General features: G+C 41.5%; 1 protein-coding gene across 2 annotated transcripts in view; it reads right to left on the bottom strand.

The window, feature by feature from the left end:
- The window catches only part of Acap2 (ArfGAP with coiled-coil, ankyrin repeat and PH domains 2), a 115,581-nt gene extending 104,502 nt beyond the window's left edge, over positions 1-11,079 (bottom strand). Inside the window, exon 1 of one of the 2 annotated variants that reach the window (XM_048346907.1) lies at positions 10,777-11,079. In XM_048346907.1, the coding sequence (XP_048202864.1) occupies positions 10,777-10,829 (53 nt within the window). In that variant the 5' untranslated portion in view covers positions 10,830-11,079. The remainder of the gene's footprint in view (positions 1-10,776) is intronic. The other variant, XM_048346908.1, reaches the window with a different exon arrangement.
- Positions 11,080-14,360: the final 3,281 nt, after the last annotated feature.

Below are 14,360 nucleotides of genomic sequence, written 5' to 3'. Positions count from 1 at the left end.
ACAGTGCTCAGGCCCTGAGTCCAAGCCCCAGGACTGGTAAAAAAAAAAAAAAAAAAATACACAAAAATGCGTGAATGAAGGAATGAATGACCAGAAATGGTCCAGAGCTGGACCAGCAAAAGCAAATAGCCCTGAGTTCAAACCCCAATTCTGCCAAAACAAACAAAGCCAACTACAAATACTTTCACATCATTTCCTTGCTAGAAACATTTTAATGACCATGGATTGTAATTTTGAAAATTTTACCTGTTTTACAGGGACAAAAGAAGGAACAGAATTATAATAACCAGTGAAAACTATCTTGCTTACGACTATTAAGTTAAATCTAATATTAAGTTAAAAAGAAAAGGAAAGTAATAAAAAATCATTTTGCTTTCTTGTTCTCTACTTTTACTTATTAATGAAAAATTCTGATACTTTCAGTGTCCTTACAAGTTCATATAAGAATGACCTGGAAAGACTTTCAAAATATCTATGTTTGGGTCCCACTTGCCTCTGAAAGATCTTATTCAGTAGGTCTGGAGCAGGGACTACAAAAAGGTAGTTTGAAAAAAAACCAAAACCTCCCAGATGATTTTGGTTTACATACCTGATTAAGAACTGTCTATTTAACTACACTTATGACTTCTCAAATAATCAATGAAATATTAAATAAACAAAATGAAAACCAAAACATTCTTTTTCTCTTTTCTTAATAGGAAGAATATGTCTTAATAGATGTGATTCTTAGGATCAAACTCTATCTTCATAATACTGCCGTCATATTTTTACTTCATTAAGCACTGCCATCACCTGTGACCAAGACACAGCTGCTAGAGTGAAATCAAAAGAAATGCCATTGTTTATTTACATCTGCTGGAATCACAGTAAAGCAGCACTAGTAATGCATTAATGTTGTAATCATAGGAAAGATTACACACTAACACAATAGCCAATTGATAAGCAAAAAAAACTCTACAATAGTGTTCTACAATTGTGAGTGATGGCTTGAATTAAACAGTTTTGTAACTTGTACAGAATTTTTCTATTGTCATAGCTAGCATTCTGGTATGTAAGAGCAAGATTGTGGAATACCTACCACATTTGATTTCAAGAGATTCAGAAACAAACAATTTCTGCTAAAAGTTCTTTGCCATCAAATATTTAGAAATAAGTTCTTTTGTTATATATATTCACAGTATTATATAAAGATCCCACAAATTTCATATACAATTTAACATTCTGGTTCATTTGAGGGAGGGTTAAAAATGAAAGTTAGTAGTAATTATCTTTTGACCTCTTAGGAAATGAATCAAAGACACAAAAATAGAAAACTGACAATACACTCCTATGTACCCATTACCTAGGTTCCACAATTATCAAAAATGTATCATACTCGTTTATAGTCCTATCCCTTCCATTGTTTGGGATTTGCTCAAATCCCAGTCACTGTTATTTTTACTGATCTTCAACAAATAAGAATCTTGAACAGAATCTCTTTAGCATTACTATATAATATTAACAATAACAGTATCTCTCATATCTATTTCCTGATTAACTTTCTCATATTGAGAATTTGCTACAGTTTTGTTCAAGGGTATATAGTTATCAAATCTAGATCTAGATAGATCTATCTACATCGTGTGTGCACGCGCACACACTTGCGCCCTGTGCACTACGGCCTGAATAAGCTCTTACTCCACTTTTTTCCTTACAGCTGGTGCTCTATCACTTGAGCCACACCTCTACCTCCAGCATTTTGCTCATTAATTGAAGATAATACTCTCTTAGATTTGTCTGCCTGGGCTGTCTCTACACTGCAATTTTTAGATCTCAGCTTCCTGAGTAGTTAGGGTTACAGGCATCTGGTGCTGAAGTCTGACAAAGGCTATCTTTGTTTTGTTCCATACTGTTATACACTAAAATAGTTTGCCTAGAAAGACAAGGATGTGAACATGTTGCATCTAGTTTTCCACTGTTTCTTATAATGATCCACAAAAATCCTTAATATAATATAAACCATATCTAGCTCCTACCCAAATCAGACATAACTGAGATCTCTCCTAGTGCCAAATCAGTTCAAAATTTTCTTAGCAGTTAAATTGTTCCAGTGAGGATGAACTCATAATTGATTCAATAACATACAGGTGGCTAAAGGCAATGAAAAAGCAACCCATGATGTGAAGCTTGATCCAAATACTCAATTGGAAAGGGAAAAAATAGTTATAAAAGTATTACTGATTAGGCAGGAGGATCACAAGTTCAGTGCCAGTTTGGGCACAATAAGAGAATTACAATACACTGTTAGAAATTTTGTTATGACCTCTCAAAATATCATACTGTAGTCATACTTCCTCTTACTATGACATGAGATGACACAATGCCTACATGATGGAGGGAGTTAAGATGAATGACACAGGCATGTGAAATAGTGTTGGGCTATTAATCTGCTTCAGGTAATCCTGGATCACTGAATCAAGATGATGTCAAAGTTGGGTGTCAGAAACAAAAGTCAAAAGTTGAAATTTTTCAATAGATTATGATGGGTAAAAACTTTTCGATTTTGTAATAAGAAGTTACTACCTTCATGTTTTATGTTCTGGTGTCCATGTTATGCTTTTATTAATATGCAGATTCTGTTGGGCATATTGTCCTATAAGAACCTAGTTTCATCACTGAAGATTTGCTTTGAATGGAATCCTTATTCAGCTTTTTCCACACAAATGAAATGAAAATGTGGCAGCAGTTTCTTCATCAGGCTCTCTCTAGTAAGGTTTGCATTTTTCAGCCCAAAATACACTTGATGGTTACACACATACACGTATGTAATCCTTTGCTTGCAATAAATGGCCACAGTGTTAGTCATTTCAAGGGACCTCTTGCTTAAATATTTTTATAGTCTAAACCCTTTCTAACACATTTCCATCAATAAGAACACATTCTCTGTTCATGCCTTCCACTCACTAATTATTAAAATTTTTGCACATTAAGCATGAATTGTGTGTGTGTATGTATGTGTGTGTAACTTTTTACAGGCTGAGGTAAGGCACAAAACTAGTACAAATCTCTTTATTCCACCTTTACAATTTCAAAGAAACAGGAATCATTCTTAAAATATGCATTACTTTTCTTGTCACCAATACCAAATAGCTAAGCAGAATGTCTTAAGGGAAGAAGAATTACATCTTTTCAGAGGTGTCAGACCACTGTAGTAAGGAGGGCATAATGGAATGGTTCACATTAGGTAAACAGAAGGCAGAAAAGACAGAAAGAGAGACCCGGGATCAAGATAATCTCCAGACACACCCTGGAACCTACTTCTTGCAGCTGGACTCCCACTTCCCAACATTTCTATAACCTTCCAAAATAATGTCACTAGCATTGAACACATGAGCCTATGAGGAATATTCCATACTCAAATCATAACATTTGTCCTCTAATCTCCAAAGACTCATGGGTATCTCATAATACAAAATGCATTTACTTCACTTAGAAAGTCCCCAAAATCTTTAACAACACTGTTCAAAAGTCCAAATTCAAGGGCTGGGAATGTGGCTTAGTGGTAGAGTGCTTGCCTAGTACGCATGAAGGTCTGGGTTCGACTCCTCGGTATCACATAAACAGAAAAGGCCAGCAATAGTGCTCAAGTGGTAGAGTGCTAGCCTTGAGCAAAAGAAGCTCAGGGACAGTGCCCAGGCCCTGTTCAAAACCCCAGGAATGGCAAAAAAAAAAAAAAATCCGAACTCAAAATATCATATGAAACTCAAGGCAAACTTGTAGCTGTAAGCCCCTGTAAAATAAAAAGGAAAATTACATACTTGAAATACACAATAGCAGAGTAAAACATTCCCATTCCAAAATGAAGGAACAGGAGAATAACAAATAAGAATTAAACCTAAACAAGTAGGACAAAAATCCAGTAGGGCAAATGAATCTTGTGGTTCTGTCTAGCATCCAGGGTGTTCCGATGTAAGTCCCAATGAGGCTTTGGGTCCTGCCTCTATGGCCTTGCTGGCTGCAGCACACCTGGACTGTCTGTCTCCATTCAGTCTCAGCTGTTCTCAGATGGTATTTCACACTCCTAGAATCTCCAACAGCCTGGGGTCTCCACTGCAGCTAAGATTTCAGCTTCATACATATCTCCCTCTGGGACATTAATGATGTCACACATTGTCTGGGCTCCCAGATGTTCTCTGAAGTCAGAGTGGGAGAGTCCATGGCCTCCCAACTCTTGCATTCTAAATGCCAGAGAAACTAGAATTAAACACACCAGCTTAAGCAGTAGCTGGGCCCCCTTGGACCATGGCTGCACTGGCCTCTACCAGCAGGTGAACTGAATCCTAGGTAAACACTGTCCTAGGCTGCCCTTTGTGAGCAGGGTGACCCAGAGGCACTCTCCATTAAAGGGATGTCTTACAAAGGAGATCACTCTTTCATGCCATTGTGCCTATAATAACTGGGGTCTGGCCAATTCCTCAGATGCCTTCAAGGGATCTTTTTTACTGTCCCCAATACAAAGTACTTGGCTTCTTTTTATTGGCACTGCTCTCTTCAGAAACTGTCTTCTTTAGCCCCATCTTTACACTGGCTTTTCTGACCAAACTGAATTTTTCTAATCTTTCTGCTTTGATTTACACTCCCAATTCTCATTGTAAAACTAGCTAAAAGCAGTCACTGATAAGCACGACAGAGTGAATGCTAGACTGCCTTGAACTTTCCTGCCATATTAATTAGTCTACCGCCTTTAAATTCAGCATCACATACCACATAACATAGACAAAATATAGACATAATCACATAACACAGACAAAATATAGGCAAATTATTTGCCAGAACACAGTATGAAAGTTCTCTACTAGTTCAATTACCAATACAGTTCTCAATTACACCAGAAACTTCTTAAGTCTTCACTGTCTGTATTATTCTAGTCTTCTGAGCTCCCACCAGAATCACTTATTAACCTCTACTTATAACACCCGAGGGCTTCTCTAGCCCAATTTCCAAAGCTCTTCCAAATTGTTCCCACAAACCAATTCTTCTGAACATCAGGTGAAGTCACAGCAATGGACCAAGTTCTCTGGTACCAGTTTTCTGTATCAGTCAGTTTCACATTGCTGTGGCCAAAATACCTGACAAACAACTTAAAGGAATGACTTCTTTGGGCTCATGTTTTCAGAGTTTGATACATAAGCTGCTTGAGCCCAGGCACCTAAGCAGAACATTGTGGTGGCAGGAGCATGTGCAGAAGGTTGCTCACCTTGAGAACAGAAAGCAGAGCAAGAAAAACATACCAGGGGCCACGTATAACTTTCAAAGGCATGCCCCATGAAACTTACTTCCCCCAACTGAGCCCCACCTCCCCAGTTCCTAAAACAGCCCCATCAACTGGCCATACATGTATGTGCCTGTGGAGTACATTTTACATGAAAAACAAAGTTGTGGGGGGTTTTTTTGTTTTTGTTTTTTTTGTCAGTTGTGAGGCTTGAATTCAGAGCTATTTGCTCAAGGCTAGCACTATCACTTTGAGTCCCAGCTCCACTTCCAGTTTTTAGATGGTTAATTGGAGATGAGAGTTTCATGGCCTTTCCTACCAGGCTGGTCTTGAGCTGTGATCCTCAGATCTCAGCCTCCTGAGTAGTTATGATTACAAGTGTGAGCCACCAGTGCCTGACCCAAAAATATTTTTTAACACATTCAGCATACTCTATTACCTGGAGATTTTTTTCACCTTTCATTTAATTGAAGCACTTCAAGTGTCCTTCTGGCATATACAAATTGCCAACATCTCTACTCCTGCGCTTATCTGAACACCAGCAATGCAATACAACGTCAGTTCATCTGAGAACCAAGACAGCTCAGTGACTTATGGGTAGGTAGCCCATATAGTATATATATGTTAGACAAAGGAATAATTCATATCCCATTGGGATTCATCAGGACAACACAAGATTTCACACTTCTCAGAAAGGCAAAATTTAAAAACACAATTTTTTTTCTATAATTTTTCATTTGCTATTGTCACACTGACATAGATGTATATAATTGAAACCTTGAAAGAAAAGACACAGATGGAGGTGAGGCTGCTATAAATTTACTTCTAGGTCCTATCTACCTATCTATCTATCTAGCCAGCCAGCCATTCACCTATCTAGCTACACCTACCTATCTATCCAGTACTGGGGTTTGAACACAGGGCCTTCCATTTCCTAGGCAGGCATTACCTCTTGAGCCATACTTCCAAGCACATCCAGGTCCATCATTTTTGTTTTATTTCTTTGCCAGTCCTAGGGCTTGGACTCAGGCCTGAGGACTGTCCCGGGCTTCCTTTTGGCTCAAAGCTAGCACTCTACCACTTGAGCCACAGTGCTACTTCCGGCTTTTTCTGTTTATGTGGTGCTGAGGAATCAAACCCAGGGCTTCAGGCATGCAAGGCACTCTACCTCTAAGCCATATTCCCAGCCCCAGGTCCATCATTTTTCATGTCCATCATTAGGAAAGGTCATTAATGTCTCAGAATATTCTGGTACCTCTCTAATATTTTTTTTAAAAATGAGGATTATACCAGGTGCACTCACACCTGTAATTCTAGCTACTCAGGATGCTGAAATCTGGGGAATGAAGTTCTAACCCAGCCTAGGCAGACAAATCTTCAAGACTTTTATCTTCAAATAACCAGTAAAGTGGAGATGTAAGTACAGCCCCACATATGAGTGGGGGAAAAAAACAACCTAAGCAAGTACTCCAGGCCCTGCTGGTCCCAGTAAGGGGGGCAGGGGGGAAGAGACAGAGACAGAGATAGAGAGACAGAGACAGAGAATATTCTGATTCAGCTATGATGTATTCCTGTTATCCTTGCATTTGGGAGAAGTTGGAGTTTTACAAAATTCTAAACTACATATAATTTAGTGCCCTAAATCTAACTTCAAAGAATGTCAATCAAAATGCAAAGTTCCAGTAAAAACAAAAAATTCTTAGACACACAGTCCTATAGATTTTTCAAAGTACAAGTTTCTACTATAGATTTTTCAAAGTGCAAGTTTTGACCTTTAAGCGAATTTTACTGATGTTTAGAAAAATTAAAAAAGAAACTCTAAAAGTACACAATGAGGGGCTGGGAATATGGCCTAGTGGCAAGAGTGCTTGCCTCGTATACATGAGGCCCTGGGTTCGATTCCTCAGCACCACATATACAGAAAATGGCTAGAAGTGGCGCTGTGGCTCAAGTGGCAGAGTGCTAGCCTTGAGCAATAAAGAAGCCAGGGACAGTGCTCAGGCCCTGAGTTCACGGCCTAGGACTGGCCAAAAAAATAAAAATAAAAATAAAATAAATAAAAGTACACAATGAAATGTGTGTCCTCCAATCTAAAAGCAAAAAACAAAATAACCTTTCACTAGAATGTTTATTCCAATTATTAAAGACAATGTTGCAACTACATTTTATTCTCCTTATTTGAACCAGTCCCCACACATACTTTTACTTCCTTACCCATTTAGCAGGGGAAAAAGAGCTGTCATAAACTCAAACAGTGGTAAATTTCTCTTTAGCAAGATCTGCCTTTTGCAGTTATATGGATATGCCAGATGTCAAATTTAAATGCCACAATATTCATTTGTGAAAGAAAAAAATAGGAGGGTAAAAACAGCACAGTAGATCAAGATGAACTGTACTCATATTTATGAGTACGTATGATATGTTCAATGCCAGGTCATGCTCATGCTTGTAATCCTAGCTACTTAGAAGACTGAGATCTGAGGATCTGGGTTCAAAGCTATCAAGGGCAGGCAAGTTCGTGAGATTCTTATCTCTAATTAACCATCAAAAAGCTGGAAGTGGGGCTAGGAATATGGCTTAGCAGTAGAGTGCTTGCCTAGTATGCACAAAGAAGCCCTGGGATCAATTCTTCAGCACCACATAAACAGAAAAAGCCAGAAGTGGTGCTGTGGCTCAAGTGGTAGAGTACTAGCCTTGAGCTGAAGAGATCAGGGACAGTACCCAGGCCCAGTGTTCAAGCCCCAAGACCAACAAAAAATAAAATTAAAAAATTGGCATGTTGAATTGAAACCACTTTGGTACAACTACTTACAGAGAAAGAAACAAGAGATACAGAGAGAGACAGAGAGACAGAGAGAGAGAGAGAGAGAGAGAGAGAGCAATAAGACAAACACTGAAAGTACAGCTGGCTTATTATCCAACTACAAAATCAGTCCTTTTTCCTTTCCTTTTTTTTTTTTTTTTTGTATCCTACCACCTCAATCTCCCAAGTAGTTGGGATTATAGGAATGCAACATCTCACACAGCTCACAAATTTTCTATTTTGACATGCTTTTTAATAAATCACTCATCACTTACATAATACTCTTAAGTCAAGTTTCTCTAATACATACACCATATACTATTCATATATATGTCATATATTACAATACAGATACTACGACACTATGCTGATACTATTATATATACATCATATACTATTCTGAAACATGCATCATTTACTATCTGAAACATACATTACATACTAGTCAAATCTGCAGAGAAGTGAGGCTATAGAAAATATATAGGGAGCATGAATAGTGAAAATTCATGTCATTTTTTTCCTCTTCTGCAATCGAATCTATTCTCAAATGCTGAGATTCTTGCTATTTTGGTACCGCTTACCAGTTTGAAATTGACAACAATTGGAATGCTAGAAAAAACTTCTGAAAATCTCTATCTTAATTAAAATAGAATAGTACATTCCAATCAAACAAGAGTTTGCTATACTACACCATATAATTTAATGACTATTTTGTACTCACTTATTCTCTGAATTTAAAAGCAAAAGAATCACATAGTTTGCGACCAACATCAATGAGTAGAAGTATTTCCAAATCACTTCTCTCAACATTTTATCAAATTTAAAATATAAAAACCAAAGGTGCACAAAGCTACATGCTCTAAAAAGAAAAGTGCTGTACAATAATTCATTTAAAAATAAAAGGCTGGGGCTGGGAAAGTGGCTCAGTTAGCATGCCTGAAGCCCTAGGTTCGATTCCTCAACACCACATAAACAGAAAAAGCTGGAAGTGGCGCTGTAACTCGTGGTAGAGTGCTAGCCTTGAGCTGGCACAGTGCTCAGGCCCTGAGATCAAGCCCTAGGACTGGCAATAAAAGAAAAATAATAAATAAACGACTGAATCACATTAACAGAACTTTCTAACCACATTAGTAGAACTTTCTAAGGGACTCTAAAAATTATTTCATTTGTACTTTGTCTTGGATATTAGTTTGCAAGACTATCCTAAACAATCCATTTATGTTCCCCTAAACCCTTCAGTTTACTCTGATCATAAAAAGTGTAAAACTTTATTATCAAGAACTGTAATCAAACCAAGTGTAGTAATCAAACCAAGCAATAGCTCTAAGTTCCAACTAAAATTAACACCCAGAAAAGACCACCCAAGACAAAGCGTTCTTCAAACTTCTCTAAAAAGTTTCCTGGTTTTACATTTTCACTTCCTTCCCTGTTCTTCACTGAAAGAATGGGAAATCAAATGAACAGTGATAAGCATGGGAACAGTTAGTTCCACGGCAGAATTAACAATCCAGGCTTGGCAGGAAGATGAGTGCAGGCACGCAAACACGCAAACACACACACACACACACACACACACAACGCTTGAAACAAGCTTTCACAAGAAATTGCACTAACGGAAGTCTTAAGGTCTTTATTTTAAGGCCTAACACTACCCCTGTCAATCCACTGTAAATTACAACCTAGAAAACTCCATTCTCTAAAAAAAGCAATTCAAGAGTTTCCTACAATGCTAGAAAGAGAAAGAGCCTGTATTTCGGACCTCCTGAGGATTGCCACCTCTTACATGGGAGGCAGGGCAGTCTATGTGAATCAGAATGCCACCAGATCACTTCATGTGACAGATCCACTGGGAGCATCCGACAGTGATCTAGGCCCCTTCAGGGCCGAGGCTGCTGGAAGAGGAACCTAAGTGCAATCTTCAGGGCCCTCCTACTTCCGTTCTCAAAAACAGAAAAGCCCGGTTTCTCTAGTCCTCACCCTGCAGCCCAAATACCTACGGTGGCCTTTTCTTCTTCAAAGAGCTTTAGCGGAGAGAAAAGCAGTCACAGACTAGGGTCTATGGAACGCTCTTGGTGACGGCCCCCTTCCCCGACTCCCGAACAAATGAACCGCCAGGGCTTTCCAGAGCGCCACTCTGGTGGGGAGGCAAGCAGAAGCAGAAGCAGATGTCCCCGATCGCCCCCCCACTCCTTCCTCCCACCCCCCCACCCCCGGGGAAAAGGGGCGGAAAAGCGCAAAGAGGAACTAAGTGGAGAGAGCACGGAGGCTGCCCTGAACGTTCGCTCGCTGGAAAGCGGGTGGAGAGGAGGTGGAAAACCAGACGGAGCGGAAGGAAGGGAAAGGAAGAGCCCCTGGAAGAGGAAGGGGGCGAAGCGCGCGCCCGCCAAAGGACTTGGGAGAACACGGCAGCACCCTGATTCCCCCAAGCCAAAAGGAGGTGCGCCCGCCTCCGGGATATTCCACCCCAAGCCCGGGACGCGGAAAAGGAACGAAGCGGCGACGTCCCCCTCCCGGCCACACCTCGTCCCTCGGGAAGGGCCAGTCGGGGGCCGCGGTGCCCTCGTCGGGTGTTAAGCTGCGGCCACGGTTGTCTGGCCCCGTCAGAAGGCGCGGACGGCCGGGCCAAGCTCGCTCCCGGGCCCCGCCGGTCCTCACGGCCCCGCGGTGGGACAAGGCAGCTCCGGGGAGCCCCGGCCGAGCGCCGGGCGGCTGTGCCGCTTACCTGAAGCGGGGCGAGTCCTTCAGACACTCCTCGAAATCCACGGTCATCTTCATTCCACGTCCGCCTCACCTGGCGGGCGGCGCTGGAAGAGCGGAGCGGGCCGCGGGAGCGGAGGCACCGGGAACCCGGACGGCTTCGGCGGGCGCGCGGCCGCGACTAGCTGTGCGCTGAGCTGCGGAGGGCGCCTCGCCCGCTGGTCATAGCAGCCGCGGAGACGGCGTCGGCTCTTCAGGCCCCAGTCCGGCCCCTCTTCCTCCCGCCTCCAGCAGAGCGCCGGCCTCGGGGAAACGGCCCCAGAGTGACAGCCGCAGCCAGCCAGCCACAAACCCGGCGGCCAATAGGAGGGGCTTCTGGCAGGACCGCCTGCGGGCGCTCGTACAACACCTCTGAACGACGGCAATCATAGCCAATGAGCAACGCGACCGTAGGCACCTCCTTGCCACAACTGCACCCGACAGCCAACCAGGATGCGCGGCCGTTGTTAGGCGGGATGCAGCGGTTGCTGGGAGGCCGGCAGCTGAGGCTTCTTGGGAAGGAAGTCACGTGGCTTCGCCCGGCGTTTCCTTCCCCCCCCCCTCTCTGTTTCCCCAGCCCCGCCCTGCCGAACTGCCAGCGTTGGGGCCGCCTCCTGCTGGTCTGAAAAGATTTCCTCTGTAAAAGCAGCTTTGGCCGAAATCTGAAGATGGCAAGAACAGAAATTATAAAAGGAACATGTAACCAAGCCACCACCTCCTTTCGGTTTAAAGAAATTAAGGCAGGAGAAATGAGAGGGCAATTTCAATCTTCAAGTCTATGTTTCACTTATTGGTCCCATGGCTTGCTAATTTGGAAATTGCTCCCACATACATCTTTTTATATAAGCAGAGACAACTTCCTGAAAGAGCTGACATTTAGGAGTCAGGGGAGGATTGGAAGGACTTAGATGGGTGTAAGAGAGAGATTTTGGTGTGGAGGAACAGCTGTTAAAACCACAGAAGCCATTCCGCCTAACTCTTCTCTCAGTAGTTTTTGACTATTTTCCAAGATGCTAGGGTTCAGAAAACAGGATCTTTATACTCCACTTTGCAACACCTATCGCCCTGAGCAACAATTTTTGCAGAAGCACTCAATCCTCACAATTCTGCAAGGCAGGTATTGCCACTGATTTTAGAAGAATTAAAAAAAGAAAAGCATAATGGGTACATTATACTTAAATGGATATTTTTGAGCCAACTATAAAGTTTGGATGTGTTTATGAAAATGCCTAGGTAGGATATTCTAACATAGTGGCTCTCAATGACACTCTGGATGGAGTCAAACTGCCTAGACTTATCTCCTAGCTTTCTCAACTTAAAATGAGCATAACATCGTTGATCTGGTAAAATTGTCCAGTTATCACAATGCCAAATAGTAATCCATAAATGACTGTTGTTATAATTGTATCACATTATGCTTCAGTACTATAACCAAAAGTTAAATCTGAGCCCTCTAACTTTTGCAAGTCCTAATACAACCTTTGACTCTAAGTATAGAACGTACTGTTTTCTATAACCTATGGTTATACCTTGATCTCTTCAGCACCTTTAGAAAGTAACAGTAGAGAGCAGGTAACAGTGATTCACTAGCTGTAATTCTAGCTATTCAGAAGGCTAAGATTCAAAAGACCACAGTTCCAAGCCAGCCCAGGCAGAAAAGTCCATGAGATTTTGTCTCCAAAATAACCAACAAAAAGAGCTGTAAGCAGGTTGCCAGTGGTTCACACCTGTAATCCTAACTACTCAGGAGACTGAGATCTGAGGAATGAGGTTCAAAGCCAGCCCGGGCAGGAAAGTTCATAAGACTCTGATCTCCAATTAACCACCAGAAAACCAAAAGTGGCACTGTGACTCAAGGTGGTATTGTGTTAACCTTGAGCTGAAGAGCTCAGCACCCAGGCCCAGAGTTCAAGCCCCAGTATACCGTTCCCCCCCCCCCCAAAAAAAAGAGCTGTAGGCATGGCTTAAGTGGTAGGCATAGCTCACCTGCTAAGCAAGCTCCAGGACCTAGGTTCAAATGATGGTACTGCTTTAAGTAATACTAGCATTATACTGTTACTTTTCTTTTTTATTTTAAAGAATATAAGCATATTACATATATTGATTCTTTGGTTATAAACTTGGACTTTCTTTTGTTTTGTTTTTTTTGTTTTGTTTTGTCAGTCCTAGAGCTTGAACTCAGGACCTGGGTACTGTTCCTGGGCTTCTTTTGCTCTAGCCTAGCACTCTACCACTTGAACCGCAGTGCTACTTCCAGCCTTTTCTATTTATGTGGTTATGAGAAATTGAATCCAGGGTTTTATGCACACTAGGCAAGCACTCTACCACTAAGCCACATTCCCAGCCCTTCTTTTATGTTTCAATTGCATAATTTGTATAGCTTTTCTTGATAACTTACAAACTTAACGTTACAGACTTAACTTACAAACTTAAACGTTCACTATCCTTAGATACATCAGTTGATCAAAGCAACCTTTTCGAGTAGTGTAACTTTTGTACCAAATTTACTATAAGAAAGACTTTCTACCACATTTAGGTGAATTCTTAGTTTCTAACAAACTAATACACATACAGAATAACTTATGTTTCAATATTTCATCAATAGCATTTTTGGAAGGTGCCAAAAATGACATTTGGTATTCAAATATAAAACTTAACTTCATAGGAGGATCTCCAGTTTGAGGCTAGCTTGTGCTATATAGCAAAACTCTGTCTAGAATATTTATAGAATATTTTTATTTATTTAAAAAGTTCAACCTGCCATGTGCCACTGACTCACAGCTTTAATTTTAGCTACCCAGGAGGCTGAGATTGAGAATAGAGGTTCAAAACCCAGCCCAGGCAGGCAAACCCTTGAGAATCTTAGATCCAGTTAACTAGCAAGAAGCTAGAATTGGAGGCAAGATTCAAAGTCAGCTTAGGGAGGAAAGTCAGCTAAATGGTAGAGTGCCAGCCACAAGCAAGAAAGCTGAGAGAGAATGTGAGGCTGTGAGTTGAAGTCCACATACTAAAAAACAGAAGGAAAAAGAAGGAAGAGTAAACAAGAGAAAGGAAAGAAGGAAGGAAAAAGAGGGGGAAGGGAGGAAAAGGGAAGGGAGAGAAGGAGGGGGAGGGAGGGAGGGAGGGAGGGAAGAAGGGAGGGAGGGAGGAAAGGAAGGAAGGAGAGAAAAGAAGGAATAGTGAAAGAGAAAGGAAAGGAAGGAAGGAAAAGGAGGGGAAGGAAAGGAGGAAATAAAGAAAGATAAAGGGAGGGAGGGAGGAAGAAGGGAAGGGAGGGGGAGAGAGACAGAGAGAGAGAGAGAGAGAGAGAGAGAGAGAGAGAGAGAGAGAGAGAGAGAGAGAATTTTAGAAGGGTCTTCCCAGAACCCTCTGGGAAGTGCAGGACCTCAGCCATCTCTGGAACTGATTTTCCTCTCCTGGAGTCTATATATCTCCCTCCTTCCTGCCCCTACACCTTACCACATTTCCTCTGTGTATGGTTTTTGTTTCCTGTAAAGTTGGTTTGCACATCACTGCTACTCGTTCCTTCCACCTCCTGGTTTTCAGACAACTTCAGGGGTGAGCAGGCAA

The sequence above is a fragment of the Perognathus longimembris genome, chromosome 5, assembly GCF_023159225.1.
Source record: "Perognathus longimembris pacificus isolate PPM17 chromosome 5, ASM2315922v1, whole genome shotgun sequence".
Taxonomy (NCBI): domain Eukaryota; kingdom Metazoa; phylum Chordata; class Mammalia; order Rodentia; family Heteromyidae; genus Perognathus; species Perognathus longimembris.
Note: the sequence above shows the minus strand (reverse complement) of the source record. Positions and strands in the feature narration are given on the sequence as shown.